General features: G+C 40.8%; 2 protein-coding genes across 2 annotated transcripts; one reads left to right on the top strand and one right to left on the bottom strand.

Moving 5' to 3' along the window:
• polr1c (RNA polymerase I and III subunit C) lies at positions 1–8,284 on the bottom strand. The gene is made up of 9 exons (XM_003215922.4): positions 8,160–8,284; positions 6,511–6,582; positions 4,892–4,999; positions 3,698–3,830; positions 3,318–3,434; positions 2,934–3,083; positions 1,779–1,928; positions 1,076–1,192; positions 1–432 (listed from the first exon to the last, which is right to left on the bottom strand). Exons 1-9 carry the CDS (start codon positions 8,226–8,228, stop codon positions 314–316), a joined length of 1,035 nt encoding a protein of 344 aa, XP_003215970.3. The 5' UTR covers positions 8,229–8,284; the 3' UTR covers positions 1–313.
• Positions 8,285–8,592: 308 nt separating this feature from the next.
• yipf3 (Yip1 domain family member 3) lies at positions 8,593–27,367 on the top strand. Its single transcript, XM_003215943.4, has 9 exons — positions 8,593–8,810; positions 18,913–19,113; positions 20,561–20,667; positions 21,409–21,454; positions 22,713–22,805; positions 23,057–23,188; positions 23,700–23,813; positions 24,376–24,499; positions 26,183–27,367. Exons 1-9 carry the CDS (start codon positions 8,709–8,711, stop codon positions 26,284–26,286), a joined length of 1,023 nt encoding a protein of 340 aa, XP_003215991.1. The 5' UTR covers positions 8,593–8,708; the 3' UTR covers positions 26,287–27,367.
• Positions 27,368–27,853: the final 486 nt, after the last annotated feature.

Here is a 27,853-nt window from a genome sequence, read left to right on the forward strand (position 1 = left end):
TAGATAGACAGGAGTTTATTATTAGCAGCTTATGCCTCAATTTCCTAACAATCTTTTCATGTTGTGTGGGATATTTGTCAAATTATAAAATTTCCAAATGAATACATTTTGGTCTTTGCAAAATGTTCCACGATGGTGTTGCATTTCAGCCATCAACTGCCAAGTAGTAGTAAGTACAGGTGGAATGGGTCTCAGTTTTTCACACCCCCTGTAGATGTACTAGCTGGTAAAGACTTGATTGGAGTTCCTTCTCAAAATACAGCTATAGAATGTTCAGCGAAGACTCTTCCGCACGAGTTTTGTGTCCTTAAAGTTATTTCTTCTGAATGGACTTCAGCTCCTCTAAAAAATGCTGACATTTACCAATCAATATCTTAATTGCTTCACTCACCAATACATCTGGAGGTAAGACTCCTGTTGACTCTACGGAAACTGAAAAAAGGAAACTTATATTGTTGTTTCCGTATTATGTAGTGACGCAACTGTGCATAATACTTTACAAATAAGACAAAAACAGCCAAGTCTCTCAAAGATTGGGTTCTTCTAAATATGATCCATGATTTTATCTAGAATATAAATGCACTCACACAACACAGGAGGATGGTCCTCAATAATCACCAAAGAACACCGCATCAAGATAGGTACTTGAAACCTAATTTCTCATTTGATATTAAAAAATAACAATGTATTTTATCCCAAAACATTCTGAGTAATATTACTTTGTAATGGGGTAGGATAACAACTCACTTTTTGTACATCTGTATACTTTCACATTTGTATCACAACCCCAAAAGCAAGTATCATTTCCTCTCTTTATGGTTTGTAGATTACACCTAATTGAACAAGGTAGGTAAAGTTTCAAAACCAACTATGAGTACAAATAATATTAATTGATCATTTTAACAAACATCTATATTCACGTAGAGTTAAGCTTTAAAAGCATAGAAAACCACTTAGTTATTTGACGTATATGATATTTGAAGCACTACATATGCATCAGTGATTGTAACATAAGCAGTCATACAGTGAGCTTCAAGTATTATCAAAAGCAACAAGCATTTGAAAGGTTACTCACAAATGTAATGATCTCGTACTCGAGCCAAACGCACAAGGTTTTTCAAGTCGTCATGACGAAAAATTTCTCTACTAAATGTGTCCAATCGAGCATTAGCCACTCTTGCCACTTTTTTCCCTAGAAAAGGAGATCAGCAGTTGAGATCCGAAGTAATTAGAAGTTTATAGAATCTTCCCAATCTTCAATTGCAAAATGATAATTCACCAATCCCAAATGAAAAATATGGTTTCATGAAAAAGAAAGACCTGCTTTGGAGAGGGTAAACTTCGGCCCTCCAGTTGTTTTGGACTTCAACTCCCACTGGCTGTTAGGAATTGTGGGAGTTGGAAGTCTAAGACATCTGGAGGGTCAAAATGTGTCCATGCCTGAGCTATAGCTGGATATGAAATGACTCCATCTTGTGCTGAGGTCCACTCCAGTCCTCCAAAGGTCTCAGAAGGGAATGTAATCATGTAATGTCTCCCTTTGAAGCTGCAACAAAACACTTCCATAATACTCCAGTTGTAATTTTCTAGACTACTTGTCCCTCCACATTCCTGGGATTTAAGAGTGCAGGACCCCCTCAAAGGGGGGGAAATGCTCCCTTCCAACTCTGGGAAGCAACAAAGCCAACCTATGCCTGTATATTCTAAAAACAGGACACCTGCCTCCAGTAAGCAGGATCTGTGATTGATACAATTGAAAAGAAGTTAGTACAAAATACCTTTTATTTCCTCAACTTCAATAACCCCAGATGAAAAGCACTTCTTTAATTTCTCAGCTGTTTCCCCTTCAACAGGTTTCAACAGAGTAATATCTGGTAACAGGCGGTAGCTGGCTGTGGCCACCGGAGAAAACTTTGCATGGTCTTTACCTATTAAAAAAATAATTTGTCAAACACCCAAATTAATGAAAACAAATAAAAATGGGGCTGGTGAGCAGAGCAGAAGCAAAAGCTAAAACAAGAGATTTGGGGTACATGGACATTTTTTTCCAGTCAGTAAGTCCTCTACAGAAGAACAATTCAGTTTTACTATCACAAGTGATCTAGCATCCTGTTAGTCACCAAAGGGCACTTATGCAAAACGACTAGCAATTAGAATCTTGTGGAGCTCAAAGCTGATATCCTCATTTCATGTCTGGCCAATGGGACATTGTTAAGTGCTTCTCTGGTTCAGCCCACAAGGGGCAGAAGGGCCACGGGAAGGGGGCCTCTGAGGCTGTACAGATAGAGCTGGGGCAGGTATATGGCTCAGCAAAGGCACAGGACTATAGGCCTGAGTAACACAGGGTTGCACCCAAGGATGTTTGCTATTTAACACACATTTGTTATCTACGGCATGGCTTCTTTAACTTTTTCACCTAGAGACCCCTTTTCGCATGAGAAATTTTTACATGAGCCCAGGTATATAGATAATTATAACATAGGCATAGAAATCAAATAATTACTGATAACAAACCAGCTTGCTAAAGAGGTTGATTTTCCTTTTTACTAAGTAGAGCTGAACCATCTTCTGGAGAGTCCACTGTACATTACAGATTCATATAGATGTCTAAAACAGCCACTAGATGACATTCAGAAAACCTTTTCATGCAGACAAATTTTTCAGGACCCCAACAATGAGCTCATTTTGGATCAGGACCCATAGTTTAAGAAGTACTGATCTACAGTACAGTAGAGTCACAGTGCTTAAATACAGAAGAACATTAATGCAATAAAAACCCTTGTGAAAAGAATCTCAGCAAACATTCTTCTAGATCACTGTGGTCCAAGCGCAAGCAAAAAATTGCAGCCGCCGAATTTTGTAAATGAATACAAAATTCCAGCATTGTTTTGCCCCACATTTCCACAATGTTAAAGGAGTGTTGGCCATCTCACCAATGCCCTTCACACAGTGCATAAGGACATCAATCTCTTGGCCAGGCCGCAGCTGAGCTATGAGGATGTCATCATGCACAGGACGGAAGCCAGCATTCATGTTGTCCGCCTGAGACCCCAGTGGCACCCATTCCATGTGCTTGCTGTAAACTGTAAAGATAAAAAAGGACATGGGAAAAACACTTGTTACTAAGCAGACAAGTGCATCATTCTCCATCACCAATCAAAGCAAAGTAGCAACTGTGGACAGCAACTTGATGCGACAAACACCATAAAGTAAGGTTCAGAAATCAAAAACTGACTGAACAGAGATACTGGGTGTTTAGAAGCAGTGTTCAAGAAACAGCAAAATACAGGCCAATTACTCCAAAACAACTGTTTTACCTTTGTGATTAATATAGAGTTCATTTGGATCAGATGATTCCTTAGGTGCCTCGGGGTTCCTACTGCATTTTATTTTCAGCTGGAATTGCAGAGTGTTGATTTCATCACATTCATCCTCTGCAGAAGAAAAGAGAGAGACTGAAAACTCCAAACACAGTCTATGCTCTGGCATAAACTTTTAGTATGTAGTTTGATCTAGTCCAGAGGTTCCCAAGCTTTGGACTTCCAGATGTTTTGGACTTCAACTCCCATAAATCCCAGCCAGCTTACCAGCTGTTAGAAACTGTGGGAGCTGAAGTCCAAAACTCCTGAGTGCCCAAAGGTTGGGAACCACTGGTCTAGTTAATTTTGGTCCCCTACAAATGCATTCCTGGTCTTACCTTCACTTTTATATTCAAAGAGACGAGGATCTGCACAGATAGGGATCAGTCCTAAACGATGAGCCAGAATTTCATCCTGAACTATGGAGGTGTTATTATATACAAATACCTTCTCAACAGCCATGGTTGGCACCTAGGGAAGAGACAATAAATCTGTGGCTGAGCAGAGATAGTCAGGCACAGTATCTCAAAGCAATGGTCTACAATAAATAGCCACATCTATTTCAGCTGAATCTATTGTGGGGTTCTGAAGGTGTAATGCTATTTGTCCATGCCATGTATCAAGAAGATCTAAAATATAAATCTATTATGTAAATCTAAAGTCTTACAAGATTAGAAGAGGCAAAACTCATTTATTTCTAAGCAATATATCAAGCCTTCATAAAGAGACCAGGCAATTTAACACATTTGCCATTCATTCCCTAAAGATCTGACTAAGAAGTCAAACCATCTAGAACATGCAATTCATTTTATAATTGTAAAGACTACTTATAGTTAAATAATTGCCAATTAGGACTTTGCACACCCCACCAAATTTAGTCTAAAGTAGTAAAGATTGTAAGAATCATAATTTAAACATTAAGCAACACTTGTAATCATGAACAATAAAGCTTAATCATGTGAGATGATGATATTTTAGTATTTTTTCACAGACATGGTTGTATCTCAAGGTCTTGTATCTAAACCTTTTATTCATCTTTGAGCCCGTAACACAGCTGGTACTGTTCTATTATCCAGGCGGAGGCCACTTGGGGGTGCTAGAAAGAGAAGGATAGACCATTTTACAGGGATGGAGTAAAACCATTTTCCCCTGCTTTCCTGTTATTCCCCCCTACCCATGTCCTCATAGTGGAAACAAACCTCGTTTATGAAATGGGAAGGGGAATAACCAGCGAAAACAGGGTGGGGTGGGGGGTAGTTTCCTCCTTCAATTCTGCTCCTCATAAAATGGACTACCCTTCTCTCTCTAGTGCCGCCTAGTGGCCTCCATCCTGATAATGAAAAAGTACCACACAGCCTTCTCAATGTTTCTTCAACATTTTATTTACTTCTAAGGAAAAATTCTGAAATAACTCAGCATGAACAGTTTGCACTTATAAAAAGTAACTGCAGCCAAACCCAGCCAGCTAAGTCATAATCCAGTGAAATGCCCAAAAATTGCCTTATAAGTCATTGTATTAATCCAATTGATACCTCAGCAAGCAAGATGCGTCGGAAAGCATTAGCAATTGCTGCATCAATCCCCACCATGTCAAACTCCAGCGTGCTTTCGTCCATGCTGATGACATCTACTCTGAAATTCTGTAAGAAACAGAGTTTCAAAACAGGCATAGTCTTAGGCATAAAATGTATTCACTGACAAGGAACAAGATATTCAAAAAAACACTCAGCAATCAGGGATCTGTTTGAGTAATCTATTCCATGGAAAAATACATTCAGATTATGATCAAATTATCTTGTCCATTACTTTCTTCCAGTCATTTTTTAGGTGTATTTCTGCAAAAGAGATTTTTACAGCAGGAATGGGAAAATGCAGTCCGCAGACCATATGTGTCCCATAGGTCTAGCTTGTGGGCTCCAGAGATACCTCAAGGTCAAAGGGAATTTTATTTGTGTAATGCCCTTAACAACAACAACACTGCACTGTATTTGTTACCTGCCTCTCCACACAGCTTGAAGAGGGATACAAGAGTTACCAATCACTACTAAATTGAAACCTAACCTGTGCCTTTTACAGTTGGACTTATTTATTTATTTCGTGTCAAAAGCATTGTACAACGAATACATTTCAAATAATGGAAATAAAAAAAAGAAATCACAAGCAACTAAATAGTTTTGGACCAAAAGCGGGCAACAGCAACCGCATTGTCTGTAGCTTTAAACAACTCCTCCTCCGTACATGAGGCAGGGCATTGTGGGCAAGCAGACATATGCTGAGTTGTTTGTTCAGCTTCACAGTCACACAAGGTGGAGGATTCCTCCAGGTAGTGCCACCTTGCCAAGTTGTCTTTTGATCTGCCCACTCCACTTCTGAGTCTGTTCAGGGACTTCCAAGTTGCCCATTCTTGGTTTGCCCCTGGAGGAAGACCCTCTTGGGGGGCCATCCAGTTAGAATTGCCAGGTTTAGCTGCCCAGAGGGACACCCTTGCTGTTGCTGGAGGAACATCAAGAGGAGTGGTGGTTCTCATGAAGCCCTTCCTTGATTTGAGTCTGGTGGGAGGAGGGTGATAGCCATGCAGTGGGTGGCTTTCACAATGTTCGACCTTTTTTCTCTCACAGTTAGCAGCAACTTCCCGTCGCACGTCAGGAGGCGCAATGCCAGCTAACTTGTAGAGTTTATCAACAGGTGTAGGTTTAAGGCATCCCGTGATGATTCTGCATGTTTCATTCAGTGCTATGTCCACCTGCTTTGCATGGGCAGACTTGTGCCAAACAGGACAGGCATACTCTGCAGTTGAGAAAGACAAGGCCAGGGCTGATGTTCTTATTACTTGTGGGTCTGCTCCCCATGCGCTGCCAGTCAGTTTCCGCAGGATGTTATTGCATGCAGCTACTTTGTGCTTGGTGTTCATGCAGTGTTTCCTATATGTTAGTGTTCGGTCTAAGGTGACACCAAGGTATTTAGGATGGAAACTGTGTTACATTTGGACTATAAATCCCTACAACTCACAATACAGACATGTCTGGACCACTGGCTGAACAAATATATATAGATAAAACAATTCTTAGAAACAAAACAAAAGGTTCTAAATCCCTACTGGGGATCAAAAGCATGCTAGCACCTCACGATACCTAAGAAGAACTACACTCACCTTTTCAAACTTTGTTCTATCCCAGGCATCATCATATCCAGAATAATTCCCGGGAAAGTCTGTTGTGTGGACCTGGAAAGGGGAAGAGGTGATGCTTGGAACATATACACTATAGAGAAGATAACAGGGTCAGCCTGAGACAGAGCTAAGAAAATCCACATAGTCCAAGCCTTGGATGATTGAACTTGTGGATACACAGGGCCAAATGAATATTGAAAGTTATACTGTGACTGAGTACCCCTTATCCGAACTGCTTGCTTCAGAACAGAAATGTTTTGGGCTTTGGCTCTCAGTTTATGGGATAACTGTATTTGTTTCTACATGCATAATGAGATATCTTGGAGATGGGATCCAATTCTAGATACAAAATTCCTTCATGCTTCAAAAGCAACTTATGCACATAGCTTTAAGGTAAATTCATTCAAACCTTAAACAAGCTTGCATACAGCGAACCAACAAAAACTAAAGGTTTTGCTATCTTAGTCTCCCATGAGGGCAAATTTGGATTTTCACATTTCAGGCAAGGTATGCTCAACCCATAGCACAATCTATACCAGGAGACAGTCAATTAAAAAGAAAGAAAGAGGCCATGGCCAAATATAAACAAGCCAGAACATGTCCAGAGAAAAGCGAGCCAAATGATCAAAGGTTTGGAACCCAAGTTCTATGAGGAACAGCTGAAGGAGCCGAGGATAAAAAAGACGGAGAAGAGACATGATATAACCATGCTGAAAAATTTGCATTTTTTTAAATTCCAGAAATAGACAAAACAAAACATAACCAATGATATATAAAACGATCAGCTAACAATAGTAATTCTAACCCTTCTAATGATAACAAATTATATATACAGCATTTTTGAGAAGAAAAACTTCCTGACCCTATCTCGGGATAAAAATGGCACATTGTACTATCAAGGCTCTTAACAAACAAACAATATATACATAAAAATCTATTGTAGGTGAAAATGATCTAATTGTATAACATTTTGTCTTAAATCTTGTTCTTCTGTCTATCGATTTTTAATCACAAAATACCATTGTGGGCCAATCTTTGAATATTCTACATAGGTAAATATTCTACATATTCCGCTAAACTAAGGATTCTAATTATTTTGAAAACATGAGTGAAAACACTGAATGCTCTTATGAGCTGCCCCGAGCCCCTTCGGGGAGATGGTGGCAGGATACAAATAAAGTTTTATTATTATTATTTATTAACAGACAAGGGTTCTTTCTCCCAACCTGGACCTTCCACAGATATATAAACCGCACTTGCCTAGTTCCCAACTGATTTCACAACCTCTGAGGATGCCTGCCATAGATGTGGGCGAAACATCAGGAGAGAATGCTTCTAGAATATGACTGTACAGCCCGGAAAATTCACAGCAACCCAAACAAGAAGTCTTTATACCCGCATTTCTACGTGTTACAACTCCCAGGATGCCATAGCATTTATGCCCAGCTGCGAAAGTGGCGCCAAACTGCGTTAATCCTTCCTTGTAGCTGGCCCCTCTGTGAGTAATCCATGGTGACACGCGTTTCCTGGCCTGGCTCTGGCTGGGATTCGACCCAAGGCACGTCTGCCCTGGAAGACTCTCTTGGCTCCCACCTGCTTCGCCGTATTCCCCATCTCGCTTCCCCACTTACGTTGCGGACTCCAAATTCGCCCAAAACCACTCGGCTCCGCATCTCCTCCACGCTCCCGGGCGCCGCCATCTTGGAAGTTGAAAGAAAAACCTCCCAACTTCCGCCGGATGTTTTGGTTTTTTTAAGAAATGAGGCTCCCTTGGGGTCACGTGACACTGCGCGTAACCCTTCGGGCGCCATATTGTGTGTGGCGGTCCCTCGCTGTAGAATTCATGCCTCTTGAAACCCCTTTCATTAACAAGGCTCTCAATACTAAGGAATGCTGGGAGTTGTAATTTGATGAGGCGGCACTTTTTAACAGAGCCTTGCCTTTAAAGCCTTGCCTTTCTCTGCCTCTTCGCGGCTATGCTTGTCGGGGGGCAACCAAGATGGCGCTGAGGCCGGGTCGCCTGTTGTGATACATCGCGAGAGCGGCCGCGCCTCCACGTCCTCAGCGCCGGTGGGTGTCACATCCGGGTCCTTTTCCCTCCTCCCTTCAGTTGGGCCCTGTTTTCCTGCCTCTTCTCTCAGTGAAGGGGGAGCGTTGGCTCCTTCGCAGCCAGAGGGAAGATGTCCGGCTCCGGCGGCGTCCCCTCGGGGTCGGCAGCTGGAGGAGCGAGGGCAGGGGCTGCGCCTGTAGCCGAGTGGGGGGCCTTCGAGGACAACATGCAGGTGGGTACCTATCGGAATTGGATTTAGCCCCTATACCAGGCCTGGGCTAACTTGGGCCCTCCCTCCATGCATTTTGGACTCCAAATCCCACCATTCCTAACAGCCTCAAGCCCTTTCCCTTTCCCCCTCAGCCGCTTAAGCTGTTAGGCTGTTAGGAATGGTGGGAGTTGGACTCCAAAACGCCTGGAGGGAGGTCCCAAGTTTGCCCAGGCCTGTCATATACTATTCCTAGTAAAAGGATTACTTTCAGCATCAATGTGTAAGGATTGTGCAGTGTTTCTTTTCTAGTCCAAATATTAAGTGTGGTTTTCAAAAGTGACCGCTTTAAAAATAACTAACTGCCAATGTTTCTCTCTCTTGCTAATGTATAGGCTAATGTATAATGTCTGTGAGTGTGTAGATGTGTCTGACTGCAGTAATGCGTGTTTCCTATTGGTGACATGAAACTTGCTGCTGTAAGACTGCAAAAAGCAAACAGAAATTATTATTTGCTGGTGTTTGATTCCAGGATATACTAAAATCTGTCAATGCTTAAGCCCCATTACGCAGAGTGTTCCAAAAGTCCCTATATAATTAACAAATTCATATTTTATGTTAAATACGTTTATTTAATGTAAAAATAAATACAGTAAATTGTTGTGCATTTTCTGTATGGCCATGTTCCAGAAGCATTCTCTCCTGACATTTCACCCACATCTATCTCTTCCTCTCTCTCTATATATATATATATATATCTCCCTCACAACCTCTGAGGATGCCTGCCATAGATGTGGGCAAAACGTCAGGAGATAATGTTTCTGGAACATAGCCATACAGCCCAGAAAGTACAACACAACAATCCAGTGATTCCTGCCATGAAAGCCTTCGAAAATACAAGCAGTCCCCAAGTTACAAACAGATTTGTTCTTATTTATTTTATTTATTATTTATTTACAACATATATATCTTGCCCTTCTTACGCCGAAGGGGCCTCAGTGTGGCTTACAGGAGTGGCATTATTCTATGCCGGAACAAAAACAACAGTTAAAAGCAATTAAACAACAATTTAAATCAACATATGTAAACATTAGACGGCTATTGTGCATAGATCCAAAGCCAGATACAGTAATCAGATAGTCATACTCATCAATCCAAAGCCTGTTCTAACTATATTGCATAGATAATTATGCTGGGCCAAATGCTTGCTCCCAAAGCAAGTTTTCACTTGTTTGTGAAATGAGAGGAAGGAAGGGGCCGATCTTTAGTTGAATTTGTTTGTAATTCAGAACAGTGTAGCTATTAAGTGTAGCTCCAGCCAAATATATATATATATTTAGCTGTGGGTAGCATAGATAATGGTCAACACCCCTGTGAAGTTTGTTTTGCTGTCTGTACCCCTGTTCAGAAGCTTTCACCTCACTTTCTGTCCCTGTGATCATTGGATTTTGAAAAAAAAAAAAGACTTGTTGAGGAAACAAGGATTGTTGAGAAAGCTTCAGTGGAGACACCTTTTCCCCATGATAAGTCTTTCAGGGGTGAATTTCCCTTCCGAGGGGTAGATTTCTCTCACTTCTTGTTGCCTCATCCCTGTTCTTAACTGTGAGTCATTTGTAAGTCAAATGCTTGCAACTCTGGGGCTGCCTGTATTTTGTGAATAAGGTACATTGAGTAACATTTCCCTATTTATGGCGACTTTTGGAACACTCTGTATATAGTGGAGAAGCCGCTTTTATAATAAAATGGCAAAAACAGCCCATGGGTTGTAAGATCAGTTGTATGGTGGAATCTGCAGATATGAAGGACAAACTGAATTAAGGAATCAGTAAATAATAATAATAATAATAATAATAATAATAATAATTCTTGTACCCCGCCTCTATCTCCCCGCAGGGACTCAGGGCGGCTTACGAATGCAAAAGAGTATACATACAAAAACATCAAATACCAAAAAAGCACAAATGAAAAATTAAACATACGATTAAAATCAAACCATGAATAAGACAAAGTTAAAACACATCAATAAAAACATAAGGATGGGCTGATCAAAGTGCACTAAGTGAGACATAGTAGTAAACATAGAGGAAGTTAAAGGTGCTATAAGAACATTGGGGAGAACCCAAATGCGAGTTGAACCCTGAGGCTATATAAAGAAATTACCCATGCGGATGCAACCGATCAAAGATAACCGTCTGTGCAAGAATTTAGCATTCAAGAGGGTGGTACTTATTCAAAAGCCTGTGTGAACAACCAGGTTTTCAGGCTTTTCCTAAACCCTTCCAAAGTGGCAGCTAGCCAAATTTCCCTTGGGAGTGCAATTCCAGAGCTGGTGGGCCTCCCCCGACGAACGAAGAGATCGTGTGGGTTCATAGGGTGATAAGCGGTCACAAAGATAGGTGGGTCCCAAACCGTTCAGGGCTTTGTAGGTCATCACCTCCACCTTGAATTGGGTCCGGAAAATAAACGGCAGCCAATGGAGCTCCTTAAACAGGGGGGTAGACCGCTCCCTGTAATTTGCTCCAGTTAGAAGCCTGGCTGCCGATCGCTGGACTAACTGAAGTTTCCGGGCCGTCTTCAAAGGCAGCCCCACATAGAGTGCATTACAATAATCCAACCTCGAGGTAACTAAGGCATGGACCACCGTAGCCAGATCAGACTTCACAAGGTAAGGTCGCAGCTGGCACACAAGTTTTAATTGTGCAAAGGCCCTCCCAGCCACCTCCGACACCTGAGCATCAAGTGTCAGTAAAGGCAATGGCAAGCCCCTGCTGAATGAAGTTTGCCAAGAAAACCTTGTGATGGGGTTGCCGTAGGTCGGAGATGAAGGCACATCAACAAAACTTAATTCAGGAAACAGTAATTAAGTAATTGGCAACTTATCAGCTTCAAAAATGTCAGGGAGGAAAAGATCCTGTTTTCTAAGGCCCCTTCTGCACTGTCCTTATATCCCAGGATCTGATTCCAGTTAAACTGGATTATACAAGTCTCCACTGCTAGATAATCTGTGAAAAAACTATAATCTTGGATCAGATCCTGGGATATAGGGCAGTGTAGAAGATAGTGATTGAGACTGTACTGGTTTAGTTGGTTTAGTTAGGAGTGAGCCCTGTAGTAGATGACCCACCTATTGAGAGGTAACTTCTTTGCCTCTAAATCTGCTGTTCCTTTAGGAAGCTGTTCCTTTGGATGCCCCTAAAATGTATTAGGAAATACCATATTTACTTGAGTCTAATGTTCCCCTTTTTGGGGGGGCTAAATTATATAACCCAAATTGATGTGTTCATTAGATTCGATGGTGCTTTAAACTTGAGTAAATACCGATAATAATAGTAGTGTTCTGTTCTAAGTGTTAACTTATGGAAATGCCTCCTAGAATCATAGAATCATAGAATAGTAGAGTTGGAAGAGACCTCATGGGCCATCTAGTCCAACCCCCCGCTAAGAAGCAGGAAATCGCATTCAAAGCACCCCCGACAGATGGCCATCCAGCCTCTGCTTAAAAGCTTCCAAAGAAGGAGCCTCCACCAAAGTCTGGGGGAGAGAGTTCCACTGCCGAACAGCCCTCACTGTGAGGAAGTTCTTCCTAATGTTCAGGTGGAATCTCCTTTCCTGTAGTTTGAAGCCATTGTTCCGTGTCCTAGTCTGCAGGGCAGCAGAAAACAAGCTTGCTCCCTCCTCCCTATGACTTCCCCTCACATATTTGTACATGGCTATCATGTCTCCTCTCAGCCTTCTCTTCTGCAGGCTAAACATGCCCAGCTCTTTAAGCCTCTCTTCATAGGGCTTGTTCTCCAGACCCTTAATCATTTTAGTTGCCCTCCTCTGGACGCTTTCCAGCTTGTCAGCATCTCCCTTCATCTGCGGTGCCCAAAACTGGACACAGTATTCCAGGTGTGGTCTGACCAAGGCAGAATAGAGGGGGAGCATGACTTCCCTGGATCTAGACGCTATTCCCCTATTGATGCAGGCCAAAATCCCATTGGCTTTTTTAGCTGCCGCATCACATTGTAGGCTCATGTTTAACTTGTTGTCCACGAGGACTCCAAGGTCTTTTTCGCACACACTGCTGTCAAGCCAGGCGTCCCCCATTCTGTATCTTTGATTTCCATTTTTTCTGCCGAAGTGAAGTATCTTGCATTTGTCCCTGTTGAACTTCATTTTGTTAGTTTCGGCCCATCTCTCTAGTCTGTCAAGATCGTTTTGAATTCTGCTCCTGTCTTCTGGAATGTTAGCTATCCCTCCCAGTTTGTTGTCATCTGCAAACTTGATGATCGTGCCTTCTAACCCTTCGTCTAAGTCGTTAATAAAGATGTTGAACAGAACCGGGCCCAGGACGGAGCCCTGCGGCACTCCACTTGTCACTTCTTTCCATGATGAAGACGACGCATTGGTGAGCACCTTTTGGGTTTGTTCGCTTAGCCAATTACAGATCCACCTAACCGTAGTTTTGTCTAGCCCACATTTTACTAGTTTGTTTGCCAGAAGGTCGTGGGGGACTTTGTCGAAGGCCTTACTGAAATCCAGGTAGGCTACATCCACGGCATTCCCTGTATCGACCCAACTCGTAACTCTATCGAAAAAAGAGATCAGATTAGTCTGGCATGACTTGTTTTTGGTAAATCCGTGTTGACTATTAGCAATGACCGCATTTGTTTCTAAGTGTTTGCAGACCACTTCCTTAATGATCTTTTCCAGAATCTTGCCTGGTATTGATGTGAGGCTGACCGGACGGTAATTGTTTGGGTCGTTCTTTTTTCCCTTCTTGAAGATAGGGACCACATTCGCCCTCCTCCAGTCTGCTGGGACTTCTCCTGTTCTCCAAGAACTCTCGAAGATGATTGCCAGTGGTTCTGAAATAACTTCCGCTAGTTCCTTCAATACTCTTGGATGTAGCTGATCTGGCCCTGGGGACTTGAATTCATTTAGAGTGGCCAGGTGTTCCTGGACAACTTGTTTCCCTATTTGGGGTTGGATTTCCCCCAATTCTTCGTCCATTCCATGTTGCTGAGGTTGAAGATGGCTTTCTTTTTGTGAGAAGACCGAGGCAAAGAAGGCATTAAGCAGTTCTGCCTTTTCCCTATCCCCTGTCGCCATCACCCCATCTTCTCCTTGCAGTGGCCCTATCGCCTCCTTTTTCTTCCTTTTTCCACCAACGTAAGCAAAAAAACCTTTTTTGTTGTTTTTTATGTCCCTGGCAAGCCTGAGCTCATTTTGCGCTTTAGCCTTGCGAACCTTTTCCCTACAGGTGTTGGCTATACGTTTGAATTCTTCTTTGGTGATTTCTCCCCTTTTCCACTTCTTGTGCATGTCACTTTTGAGCTTTAGCTCAGATAGAAGTTCTTTGGACATCCATTCTGGCTTCTTTGCATTTGTCTTATTTTTCTTCTTTGTTGGCACTGTTTGCATTTGCGCCTTGAGTATTTCACTTTTGAAAAACTCCCATCCATCCTTAACTCCCTTGTTTTTTAATATTGGCGTCCATGGGATGCCGCTCAGTAATTCCTTCATTTTTTGGAAGTCAGCTCTCTTAAAGTCCAGAATGCGTGTTTGACTTTTCTTAGTTTCAGCATTCCTTTGTATTGCAAACTGCAGGAGCACATGGTCACTTGCCCCTAAGGATCCAACCACTTCAACTGTATTGATCAGGTCTTCCACATTTGTTAAGATTAGATCAAGAGTTGCTGATCCCCTTGTTGCCTCTTCTACCTTCTGGAACATAAAATTGTCTGCAAGGCAAGTAAGGAATTTGTTGGACTTTGTACTCTTGGCCGAGTTTGTTTTCCAGCAGATATCGGGATAATTGAAATCGCCCATGACTACTATATCTCTTCTTTGTGCCTGTTTGGTCAGCTGTTGACAGAAAGCTTCATCAAGTCCTTCTTCCTGACTCGGAGGTCTGTAGTAGACACCCACGACAAGGTCTTTTTGAGTCCCGGTTCCCTTGATTCTTATCCAGATGCTTTCAAGCTGGTTTCCCGGATTACAGTCTTGCATTTCTTCTGCAACGTAACTGTTTTTGACATATAAAGCTACTCCCCCTCCTCTCCCCTTTGTTCTATTTCTGTGAAAGAGGTTATAGCCCTCAATGGTTAAATTCCAGTGATGGGAGTCATCCCACCAGGTTTCAGTGATGCCTATGACATCGTATGTGTGGTGCTGTGCTAAGAGTTGGAGTTCGTCTTGCTTATTTCCCATGCTCTGAGCATTAGTGTAAAGACATGTAAGCCCCTGTGACCTCCTGATAACCATCTGTTCAGTTGGCCAACCAAAAATCTGGTATTTATAATAATAGCCATATTATACCATATTTATCCAAGTCTAATGCTCATCTTTTTTGGCTAAATTACAGGTAGCTAAATTGAGATGTACATTAGATTCAATGGTCTATTATACTCAAATGAATATGGCACATTCAAGAAGATGAGAGAGGGAGGGAGGGAGGGAGAGGGAAAGAAACATAACAAATAAACAGAATGTAGCTCTTAAAAGAAGAGATCCAAAGGGGTTGTTGCAGAAGGAAGCTCTAGAGCACAGCTTTCCAAACATTTCATGGTGACACACTTTTTAGACATGTATCATTTTGTGACAGTAATTCAGTTTCATTGGAAAACCAGAGGTTAAGGTAAAGGTTTCCCTTGACGTTAAGTTCAGTTGTGACTGACTCTGGGGGTTGGTGCTCATCTCCATTTCTAAGCCGAAGAGCCAGCGTTGTCCATCGACATCTCCAGGTCATGTGGCCGCCATGACTGCATGGAGCGCCGTTACCTTCCCGCCGGAGCGGTACCTATTGATCTACTCACATTTGCATGTTTTCGAACTGCTAGGTTGGCAGGAGCTGGGGCTAACAGCGGGCGCTCATTCCGCTCCCGGGATTTGAACCTGGGACCTTTCGTTCTTCAAGTTCAGCAGCTCAGCGCTTTAATGCACTTCGCCACCGGAGGCCCGGTTAAAGCATCCCCTTATAACCAAACTTCATTTATATTTTTTAAAAATCTATGCTTATTTCACATACTCAGAGGTTTCTCATTACATTTGTGTGACACACTAACACACTGCAACTAACACACTATAATATGTCATGACACTCATTTTGGAATTTTTTTTCCTAGAGATTAAAGGGATGAGCTTTAGTGATGATCTCCAGATAGATTGTGCCAAATTTTATTAGTAGTAGGATTTCTATTTATAATACTGAATGTATCTCCAGTGCACAATTAATGCAGTTTGATGCCACTTTAACCACCATGCCTTATTGCAATGATTCTCAACCTGTGGGTCCACAGGTGTTTTGGCCTACAACTCCCAGAAATTCCAGCCAGTTTACCAGCTGTTAGCATTTCTGGGAGTTGATGGCCAAAACATCTGGGGACCCACAGGTTGAGAACTACTACCTTAATGCTTTGGAATCCTGAGAAATGGAGTTTTAAAAGGTCTGTGCTGAATAGTGCTGATGCCTCACCAAACTATGACTCCCAGAATTCTATAACATTGAGCCATGGCAATTAAAGTAGTGTCAAACTGCATTAACTGTACAGTGGAGATGTACCCATTATTAACAGGAGCGTTGAAGTGATGTCAGTATTGGTTCAGATTATGAAAACAACATGAGGCTGATTTAGTTCTCTTTATTTATACCTATAATATACTTGTAAGATAAAACTACAGTAATATTAAATTTGAGTAATATTGTCCGATTTGAGTTGTCAATACAGCTGGGCATTTTCTGCTATGATATTTGTGTGACTGTCCTTTCCCATGGTATGCACTTCCTCCAGTCTGTCGTCTTTAGGCACATATTTATTGTGGAGCTATTGCCATGTCAGCTTTGATTACACAAACAACTGAAAAAGCCCTGCAATTGCTGCTGCTATGGAAAACAGATGTGCATGGGCTGAGTGGTTTATTGTACTCCCAAGTGCCACTTTCTGACTCATGTGAATACTTTTTATTCAGATTTTCCTCCCCTTTTGGAGAAAGGCTCCCTCTGTATGTGGTCTGTTTTTGCAGTTGTATGTTGAAGTCACCGAATTACACACAGAATTGGACAGATTCATGAGTTAAAAGCATTCTGCAGATTGTTATCCCATAAACAACAATTTTTCTAGTTCAAATAGAAAAGATTATTAGTTCTTTTTTCTGCCAAAATTCTTGAGTTAACTAATTGTATGGCTTGATTATCTGTTTGACCCTAGGTCTTCAAAGTGTGTTCTGCCTGTCCAACCTGATCTTATGTATGTTTCATAACTTCAATTTCAGTAGACCTTATTCAGTTCCATACCATTTTAGTTACATCATGAATTTATAGGAATCTTAAATGGTCACTATTTCCATGGTCTACCTTAACTAACCTTCCTATCTCTCCATAGCACTATAGGCTGTAGAAATGTCTCTTTCATCTGAAGGGTTATTGCTTGTAGAAATATACACTTGCTATGAAGCAAGGAAAGATAACTTTTGACTGTTAGTCTGGTTTGAGTTAATCTTTGATCTATCTTGTCCTTCAAGGTACAATATTGTGGGAATTACAGTCCAGTGTACCTGGAAAAACAAAGATTTCCCACTCCTTCAATTAAGGCATTTGGGTTTGTCTAAAGGCATTGTTTTGACAGTAGTTCCTAGCGGTCTTTCAAAGAGAACGCCCTGCCTCTGATGTTTGTTCTCAGATCTATAAAATGGTTTCCATTTGAAACCAGGAGTAAGATCTCTTGCTTCGGCACACATTACTGGAAATGTCTTGTCACAACACACTGATGTAATAAGAGATTTTTGTGGGAAGTTTTATGCTGTATACCGTCCCAGCACTCCACTCTGCCAACATACGTTTTAAATGTTTGGACCTCCTATGATAATACACAGAGATGTGACATTTCCAGAGGGTTTGAAGCCTTTGTCGGATGGGGGGGATTGATCTGCCTTCAATTTTCAAAGTAATCTTTTTCTTATAGCAGCAGGGCACAACTACAAAGTTGTTAATTTGGTCTCCCCATCTTAAAATGTGAGAGCAGTATTAATCCCTATAGAAAAGCTTTAGATCAGAAGAGGGCGGTTGTGGGACTACATCGGAAGTTGTCCGTATATTCCCCTAGTGTGCACTGTTTTGTTTGTTTTTAAAGTTGGGATTTTTATTTCAGTGAAAAGGCTGCCCAGGAGACTCAGGCAATTTCACCTTGTTTTGAGCCCAGTGGCTTTTCCCCCAAGTTCTGCTTTACTTTTCCTCAACCTAAAACAGCTTTTTTTGTGTCAGGAGCAACCGGAGTTCCTTCTGGAGTGAGAGAACTGGCCGTCTGCAAGGACGTTGCCCAGGGGACGCCTGGATGTTTTAATGTTTTACCATCCTTGTGGGAGGCTTCTCTCATGTCCCCGCATGGAGCTGGAGCTGATACAGGGAGCTCATCCGTGCTCTCCCCAGGTGGGATTCGAACCTGGCAGCCTTCAGCTCAGCAACCCAACCTTCAAGTCACAAGGCTTTTATCTCCTAGGCTTGCAGGGGTTCACAAAGTCGGTGTACTTCCTCCCTTTTATTTTTATCTAATGGATCTAAATGTCCTGAACTAGAAGGAATATCTAAACTTTAAGGAACTTTTTGAGGTTTTAATTTTACAAATCAAGTTTGAGCCTTCTCCCCAGTTTACAATGGGAATGAAAGCAGAGGACATATTCCCATGGTACCAGTTAACTAGGGCCCATCTACAATGCCATATAAAATCTAGAAGTTCTGCTTTGAACTGGATTATATGGCAGTGTAGACTTACATAATCCAGTTCAAAGCAGATGATCTCGAGATTATATGGCAGTGTAGATCCAGCCTAAGAATCTACTCTAATTACTCTGTCAATGGTGAAACTCTTCCTAAATTTCAGCATTTGCTGATGGCTTAGTTACATTGAATGAAGGCAGTAAAAAAGATATAATTGGTTTCATCTTGCTCTTTCCACTTGAATACAAAGACAAACATGAGGAATTGGGTTTACACTGATTGTTATGAATGCCTTTTTTTTTTCTACAGAGAGAGAATGTTGTAAGACAAATTCCTTGCAGCCTTCTTTCTTATGGCTGCGCTGCCTCTCTGGGTAAGGGAAAATGTTTGTGCATGGTCTCACTGTTTGTATATTTCCACCTTGCTCAGGGTGGGGGTTCTGCTGTGATTGACATGGAAAACATGGATGACACATCTGGCTCTAGCTTTGAAGACATGGGTGAGATGCACCAACGTATGAAGGAAGAGGAAGAGGTGGATGCAGAAGCAGCTGCTGCCGATGAAGAAGATGGAGAGTTCTTGGGGATGAAAGGCTTTAAGGGGCAGTTGAGTCGACAAGTTGCTGATGAGGTAACCACAGCTTTCTTTATCAGCAGCAAACCAAAGTTTTAAATCCTGATTCCCACATGCTTCTAATTTATTGCAGTTCTTTTGAAATAGCATCTTGATGTTTCTGTCATAGTGTAGTCTTGACTCATGTTTATTGCCCGATTTAGAGGGATAATTTATAGTTATTTAAATTGGTGTAGGTCATCAGCTATGCCATATACAGAGTCATGGCAGCCACTTTGAGCTTAGATGCCTGAGATTCAATATATCTCCTAGTCTGCACAAGCAGGTGTTCCAACAACTGTGTTTAATAAGTTTTGATTAAATAAATAGTCTCTTTAGGAATCTCTAGGTCCTCTAATGCAACTCAGTTGTTAACTTCTGGCAAATGTTGACTGTAAAATCGCACCAGATGGCCTAGAGCAGTGATTATCAGTCTGTGGATCAGCAGATGGTTTGGCCTTCAACTCCCAGAAATTCTAACATGCGGATAAACTGGCTGGGATTTCTGGGAGTTTTAGGCCAAAATATCTGGGGGCCCACAGGTTGAGAACCACTAACCTAGAGTGTCCTCTCAGGTACAAAAGGGGTTTTAAAAAAATCCACAAGCTTCCCATTTTCATGGGGGGTCCTGTATCCCTAAAATCCTACAAATCTGGGGTGTTTACTGAAAAAGCTAGAATGGTATCCCTTCTGTGGGCATAATCATTCCTTAGACCAGTGTTTCTCAAGCTGTTCTCAAGATGTTTTGGACTTCAGCTCTCAGAATTCCTAACAGCTAGTAAGCTGGCTGGGATGTCTGGAAGCTGAAGTCCAAATCATCTGGAGTAGCACTGTGTGAAAAACACTGCCTTAGACTGCCTAAGCATTTCTATGATGAAGTGCTGAGCAAGAAATTAATAATATAGGAAGAAATTGACCTGGGATCAATTTCCAAATTAATATTATTTTTATAGCAAGAGAACATTGCAGGACACAGTTACAGAAGTCCTAATTTGATTCTCTGTGTCCTAAAATGTGAGATCAGTATTAATCTCTGGAAAAGCTGCAAATCAAAGGAAGGCAGTTGATGGGACCGTATTGGAATCTGTACCCACACACTTTGGATGTGCCCTTCTAATTCAAGGAGTGGGGGTTGAAATTCATTGAAAAGGCTTTCATGTTTTGAGCCTAGTAGAAGTGGGTTTTTCTATTTTTTAACTTTACTTCCTGGTTGGGGAAAAAAGCCAGGGGAGGAAGAGTGCAAAAACTTGATGAAATTTCTTCCTAGGAGATAACAAGTACATATTAAACTAAAAATAAGGGTGCCACAGGGTCCAAGGGACAAACTTTTCAACTATATTTCTACATCTACTGTATTTTAATAAACCAGTTATTGAACTTTACAGCATTGAAAAACAAGGCCTCGGTTTGCTGCTGCTTATTTTTTCTTTCTCAATCTCCCCCCCCCCCCTCCCGCATTCCATAGATGTGGCAGGCAGGAAAAAGACAAGCCTCGAAAGCCTTCAATCTCTATGCCAACATAGATATCCTCAGGCCCTACTTTGATGTGGAGCCAAACCAAGTTCGGAACCGGTAAGCAAACTGGGCATATTGTACCTCCCACATCTCTAGCTTTCTCTATCTCAACTCTCACTTTATAAAGAAAGATATATTAATATGTAATGGCAGCATAATCTGGTATGGAAATGATCTGCCACCCAATACCTTTATTCTGCACTTCAGTAATATTCAGGTTATAAGAACAAAATCATATTGCTTTGTGGGAGGAAATCAAGACTTCTCCCGGTTGCACTTTATTCCTCAAATGGATAACAACAAACATTTCCAGTCCTTTGTGGTATTGCGTGAACCAGAACCGAGCCACAATGTGTCAATTCAGCAGATTCTTTTTGAGCATACATCAGAGTTCTATTAATCTGTCTTTGTAGCACTGACAAACTCCTGTTAGGCTTCCTTTCTGTCCTCTGTAACTTCCATGACTAGTTTGTTGACTATAGCAGAATAATAAGTAATTCTGCTCTAGAACAATTTACTTACATGGAGCAGACAGAATTCCTATTGAGTTCAGTGACTCTCCTCACCTTCTCTAGAAAGACTTTTTGTCTATAATTTAGCAGAACGGTTTTTTATTTATCTGTGAAGATTTTAACACCCAGTTTCTAATCATACAGCATCAAGTTGTTGGTTGGTTGGTTTGCACATGCCCAGTTTTTAGGTCTGACATGCACAGATTTTTAAAATATATATGTTTATCTAAAGATCCAAATCCCTGTTGATGCCTATTAGAAGTATTCTCTACATCTTTTTTTTAAGGTTGCTGGAATCCATGATACCTGTGAAGATGATTAATTTTCCCCAGGTGAGCTAGAATGCTAGAAAATAGGTTGAAGTTTTCCTTAACATTATGGAGGAGGTAGTGTCTAACAACCATGAATTTGTGAGGTTAATCTGTCGGGGTTATCTTGCAATTCATTTCCCACTGCTGGGAAGTTGATGAATAAAGCAGTATCCGATGTGTCTTTCATCATGGGCGCACAAAGGTATTATCCTGATTATAAATCTCTTTCATAGAAGACCTTTGGTATTGTGTGGTTTATTCCTCATTCCAAAAATAGCAGTCCAGCTCCTATGTAGCTCCTTTACCTCTTTGCTATATCTTCTAATTTTCCTTCATCGGTTTACAGTTTTTAGCAAAGATCATATCAGTTCACTGGATGGTGAATATTGTTACATTTCTTAAAAGGCTTTCATTTCATTTCTCACTCTTTCTTTTCAATTCTCATAAATTTTCTTTGTTGACTTTGTCCATTTTTATGTCAATGGCCAAACTCTTCTGATGACACAGTGGGCTTGGTTGCATCTGGGTTGGCTGATTGCATTTGATTTTCAGGGGGAGCTAGCCTACCTTTAACAAATCCAAATTTCAAGGTCCATGAAAACGAGCAAAACCTGTTGTTGTGGCTGCATGTAATGATGAATTCCAGAGGCCATGGGGAAGAGCCCAAAAAATCCAGGGACTGTAGCCCAGTCTGCCACTGAATCTGATGACATAACATCAGCAAAATTGAATATAAAGGATGTTCAGAAATTGTGCTCCTGAGTGACCCACTCATGAGTTTCCATATCACGTGTGATGTTAATTGAGCAGTCATTTATGAGAAAAGGATGGGCAATATTTTGCTGTTGTGAAATTGCACAACTGGTTTTTCTTGTTAGTCTTTTAAGAAAGGTGGACAATTGAGAATGGACAATGGTTGCTTTTCTTCCCTTTCCCCCCAAAAAATCACACTTCCACATTTTAGGCCCAAAGTGAGCACAAACACAACTCAGATGTGACCAGAAATTGTATGTTTCCTATTCCTTGGATGAAGAATGACAAAAGAGTGAAGGCTTAGGGTGTTTTAAGGCAAAATACTGCTCTTGGCAGCATTTTGGAGCATTTTTCAGGTAATTAAATTGAAGCTGTTTAAGGACCTCAATGAGTCACAGCAAATGTCGGGGGGGGGGCAGCATAGGTCATGCTTTCTCCTCCCAGATTTTGTAGCACTCTTCATAATTTATTAGGTGGTCTTCCTAAAATGCCGATCAATAACAATTATTCATTTTTTCATTTATAGAAGATAGCGGGCGAGCTTTATGGTCCCCTCATGCTGGTCTTCACGCTGGTTGCCATCTTGCTACATGGAATGAAGACATCAGATACAATTATCGTAAGCAGTTTATCTTGTTTTCTAGACAAAAACTACCCAGAAGTCTATTTTCACCTTAAGCTTTCAGGGGCCCGGGAGGGATGTTGAGGAATTATGGATGCTCCCAAATTAGAAGAGGTTGTGTTTTTGAGATGCTTGTAACATCTACTGCATATTTTACATTGGACTGTCTATCGGTGAGACTGTTTGATAACTTCATTTCCAAGTTTTACCTTCTTAAAAGTTATCTTATTCTGTTTCTTTTTATGCAGAGGGAAGGGACATTGATGGGCACAGCAATTGGCACTTGTTTTGGTTACTGGATAGGCGTCTCCTCCTTCATTTACTTCTTGGCATACTTGTGCAATGCTCAGATCACCATGGTGCAAATGTTGTCACTACTGGTGAGTAAACTTTCCAGCTGCTCAATTGTTTCCAACTTAGCATCCTCCAGCTATTTTGTACTTCAGCTCCCAGCATTACCTGTTGGTATGACCATTGGCTGATCTTCTCATGACTAAGAAATGTCAGAGTTGTAGGGATATAATTTATCTGAATCTACAGTGACAAAGTGTTATTTTGTTCTTGTAAGCTATGTTGGGGAAGGGAGGAGGAAATGGCAGGGAAACAGGCAATTCTTGTTAACTTCCAAACAGAAGTTAATTTGTTTCCACAGGTCTGGGTGGTGGTTGAATTCCTAATTGAGCTATATATGCCTCAGGCAGAATCTGACATTCTTCTAATGACTATAGTTGGTAGACAAAAATAGGACATTTAGCTTCAGCTCACTAGCTACGCTTAAGCTATTGCAGCTTAAGGCTGTTTTCAAGGAAGCATTTGGTACAATTAATATTGCAGCTGTTTCTGTCCATGTATTTTCACACACTAGTATTCTGTATGATCTTTTCTTTTCAGGGCTATGGACTTTTTGGGCATTGTATTACTCTCTTTATCACTTACAACATCCACTTTCACTCCCTTTTTTATATCTTCTGGCTGGGGATTGGCGGCCTTTCTACACTAAGGATGGTAAATATATATTTGATTTGTTAGATTTATATCCTGCCTTCCTAATAATACGGGACCCAAAGTTGTTTACATTAAAAATTAAAATAAAATAGTTAAAGAATTATGTGACATGAAAGTGAAATGTATTACTTTAATTATAAATTTGGATATAGAGGTGGGTAATAAATAAATAAAATTATTATTGTTATATATGAAATATTTCATTATCTCCCAAAGGCCTCTATTAATTGGATATAGTACATCATCCTTATCTTTTGTCACTAGCAGGCAGAAGCCACTTCCTCAGCTTTGCTATATTCAGCACAAAATATAAGTTAAATACTCTAACTCTGATAGTACCTTGAGAGTGTACTTATAGGTGATGATGATAGAAAATCCATCATTTGAGAGAAGGGAATGAAAGACTGAAGAGGCCATTCATGAGAAACTAAACCACGCTCAATACATTTTAGCAATAGGTTCTCTTCCAGAGGTGGTTACTCAGACTGAAAGGGATCAACTCATCTTGATGCATTTATGCTTTAAAGCCAGTCTGCGAACCTTAAGATCTGGTCTTTCCTAGATTGCTGTGTTGGTGTCACGCACAGTGGGACATACCCAGCGACTCATCCTGTGTGGAGTGCTTGCTTCCCTACACATGCTCTTCCTCCTCTATCTGCACTTTGCTTATCATAAGGTTGTAAAAGGTAAGAGAAGGAATGGAGGGTAACACATTCTTCATTCAATTCCCTTTGCTTTTTTAATGTGTTGAGACAAAAATTTTCAAGACTAGATATTTTTTTAGAAGGCTGTGTGATAAACCAGCTTCTTCCTTTTTCTTGTAAGATATGTAAATGTTCTGTTCCTTCTTTGGGCCATTTTATAATGGTCTTCCTATATAGCTATAGCCCCTTTGTAGGCAAAATGTGTGTATACTATTAACTATGGTTGCATACATGTATATGACAGTGATTGTTCTCACATTGTATGTGTATCCCTTATTATCCACTATACATTATTGAACACATATCTCACCTAATACGTAGTCATCTGTTTGGGTGCCTGAGAGATCTAAGAAGGGTCACACTAGAGCACTTTCATTTTCTTCAAAGGCCATATCAGCCTTATGGTTGCCTTTGAAGGGTCATTGAATCCATAAATGGAGAATTTGTGGTTAAAGAAGACCACTTATAATGTTTTTACATAATGCTTAGTGCTCTCTAGTTTTTACCTGGTTTGGGTCCCCAGATAATATCAATTTCAACTCCCATCCCTTTTGATGATCTGCCATGAGAACTGGGGATAATGGGAATTGCAACCTAACAGTAAATGTTAAAGAACATTTTGAAGTCAGACATATCTACAAGCCTTGTATCTAAATTCAAACCCCATATCCTGACTAAACAGAACAAACTGTAATCTTCCAGATGTTTCTGTATCACAACTCCCATCAGCTGCATTCATTATGATGACAATACAGGAGTTGTAGCAGCATCTGAAGGACCACATCAAATGGTATGGTGGGTCATATTCGGCCCATGGTCCTTAAATTTGACACATGTGCCCTAGAGTGTGATAATTAATGCTGACATTAATGAGGTGGGAGCAGCCTTCTCTTTGAGGGAACACCTAAACTGGCAAAATGTTGAAAAGGAGGTCATGCAGCCAGCTATCATAATTCCCATGTTTCCACACCACCATCCTGTTCTAGTTAAAGCTTTGCATTGTTCAGCCTTTAAGCTCCCTCCTTTTCACATCCTCTGTCTGATCGGGGTGCATTTATACTCTTGTGTCCCAGACCTTTCCAGTTTTATCTGTTATGAAAAGCTGCAGCCAGATTTCAGAACCTGGCTGCTCAGCATTTCCACATAATTCTGTGACCTACTGTGTTAATAATGCAAAGTCAACACTTATGAAGTCAAGGGAATAACATCCAAAGGGAAAAGATGCATGTCTGCAAATACTGAGATGGCAAGGATCCAAATACAGTAGAGTCTCACTTATCCAATCTTCACTTATCCAATGTTCTGTATTATCCAACGCAGTCTGCCTTTTAGTAGTCAATGCTTTTGTAGTAAATGTTGCAATGTTTTGGTGCTAAATTTGTAAATACAGTAATTACTACATAACATTACTGTGTATTGAGCTGCTTTTTTCTGTCAGTTTGTTGTTAAACATGATGTTTTGGTGCTTAATTTGTAAAATCATAATGTAATTTTATGTTTAATAGGCTTTTTTCTTAATCCCTCCTTATTATCCAAGATTTTCACTTATCCAATGTTCTGCCGGCCTGTTTATGTTTATGACTCTACTGTAATACAAGAAGTGTTGTGAAATAATAACAGATATTGTTTAGTATTGACCCACACTGTTGCTTTCATCGTTCACAGGTATCTTGGACTCATTTGAACCCTTTCAAAGAGTTCCCAGAGACATTCCATTTGTCTCCGTTCTAAATGCAACTACCAGACCTGTTGCTGCGCTGATCTCGTAGCCTTACAGACTCTGGCATTCTCCTTGCCTCTACATGGGTCATATACTCTGCTGCTGTTACCAGGGAAGAAAGAAGAAGGAACAGAGGCGGGACTTTGTTTCGTCTGCAGACCTCATCTTGGAAGTGAGCGCAGCAGGTTCTCAGCATGCTTCACAGGAACTGTGTTTCTCCAGCCTCTGCTGGGTTGGGCGAGGCAGAGCCTTTCTCCTGGACCATTCACATTTAGCTGGGATTGCCTAGACTTTTCCTCCATACCTTTCGTGCTTGCTCTTGTCTTTTTAACTAGTGTACATGTAATCCTCTCTTTTGCTGAGAGAAGAATTAAATTAAATGGATGTTGGTTCTGAGCAATCTCTTCCATTTGACCCTACTTTTATAAATTAAGGACAGCAGAGGACTCCTTGCTGTTATGTTTCAAAACCTGATCAAAGCTGTGTTGGCAAATCCCTTTGTCCAAGCTGATTCCTGTCTCATGAGCAACCTTGGGCTTTGATTGAAGCAAATGACCACCTTCCTTTCTCACCACTCCAAGAAAATCTTTCCATGTTCACCAGGCAGGAAGTATTTAAATCAGTCTTTGAATAGCACATTAAGTACCATAGCTTGTGTTGAGACTGACTCTATTTTATTGGTCTGGTTTCTTTTTTGTCATATGACACTCTAGGATTCAGTGAGAAGTTTGTTTTAGCTTTCCCAGTTTAAACTTCTGGACATATGTTAAAAGGAGGAAATCTCCATCACAGATCATCTGTAAAAGGGTCATATTTAAGCTTAGGTAAGGCTGTTGCTGACTGTAGCAACCTGCTTTTGCAACTGTTGGACCACCCCTTTTTATGCACCGTACACCAAACTTCCTGTTAACTGGACTCCATACAACATGGCTTCCACAACAGTCAAATGCAAATTCAGTTCATTTCTCACACTTGCTCAAGTTTTCTTCCTGCCCCGTCGCCAGTCCCTTATTTTCAGTCTCTTATTTTACTTCACAATAAATAGAGAAAAGATACATTGAGGTTTATGTAGCAAGAAAAAAACACTTGTTTCCATTTTTAAAGCTAGTATAAATAAAGTGTAAATCCTATCATTGGTTTATGTTTCATGAATATCAAGCTCAAAGTTTATCCTATTTGGGTTTTCCAAACTTTTTCAGATGAATTTCTTGATTTCAATATAATATGTATACTAAAAGCGAATAACATTCATTAAATGTTAAATTGAGTATACACAGCAATTGTCCCCTAAGTATGGTAATAACATAAGAGATATAAGGCTGCCATTAAAGTAACACATATATTCCTGCATGGCAGTGGATTGTACTGCATGACCTTTGCGGTCTCTTCCAACTCTACCATAACTTGAAATACTGCCCTACATTGAGGCATGTCTGTGTGGGAAATTTCCTATATTAATGTGATTGTTTAATAATTACACCAGAAGTGTGGAGGTGTATACAATGTAGGTGTTTCATCTGAGAGGGGAAGTATCTTAATACAAAAAGTTTTATTACATATGTGACCTACATAATGTTAGTATTCCCTAGACCAGTGCCAGTCCATGAGCCTTTGGT

Source organism: Anolis carolinensis, chromosome 1, assembly GCF_035594765.1.
Source record: "Anolis carolinensis isolate JA03-04 chromosome 1, rAnoCar3.1.pri, whole genome shotgun sequence".
Taxonomy (NCBI): domain Eukaryota; kingdom Metazoa; phylum Chordata; class Lepidosauria; order Squamata; family Dactyloidae; genus Anolis; species Anolis carolinensis.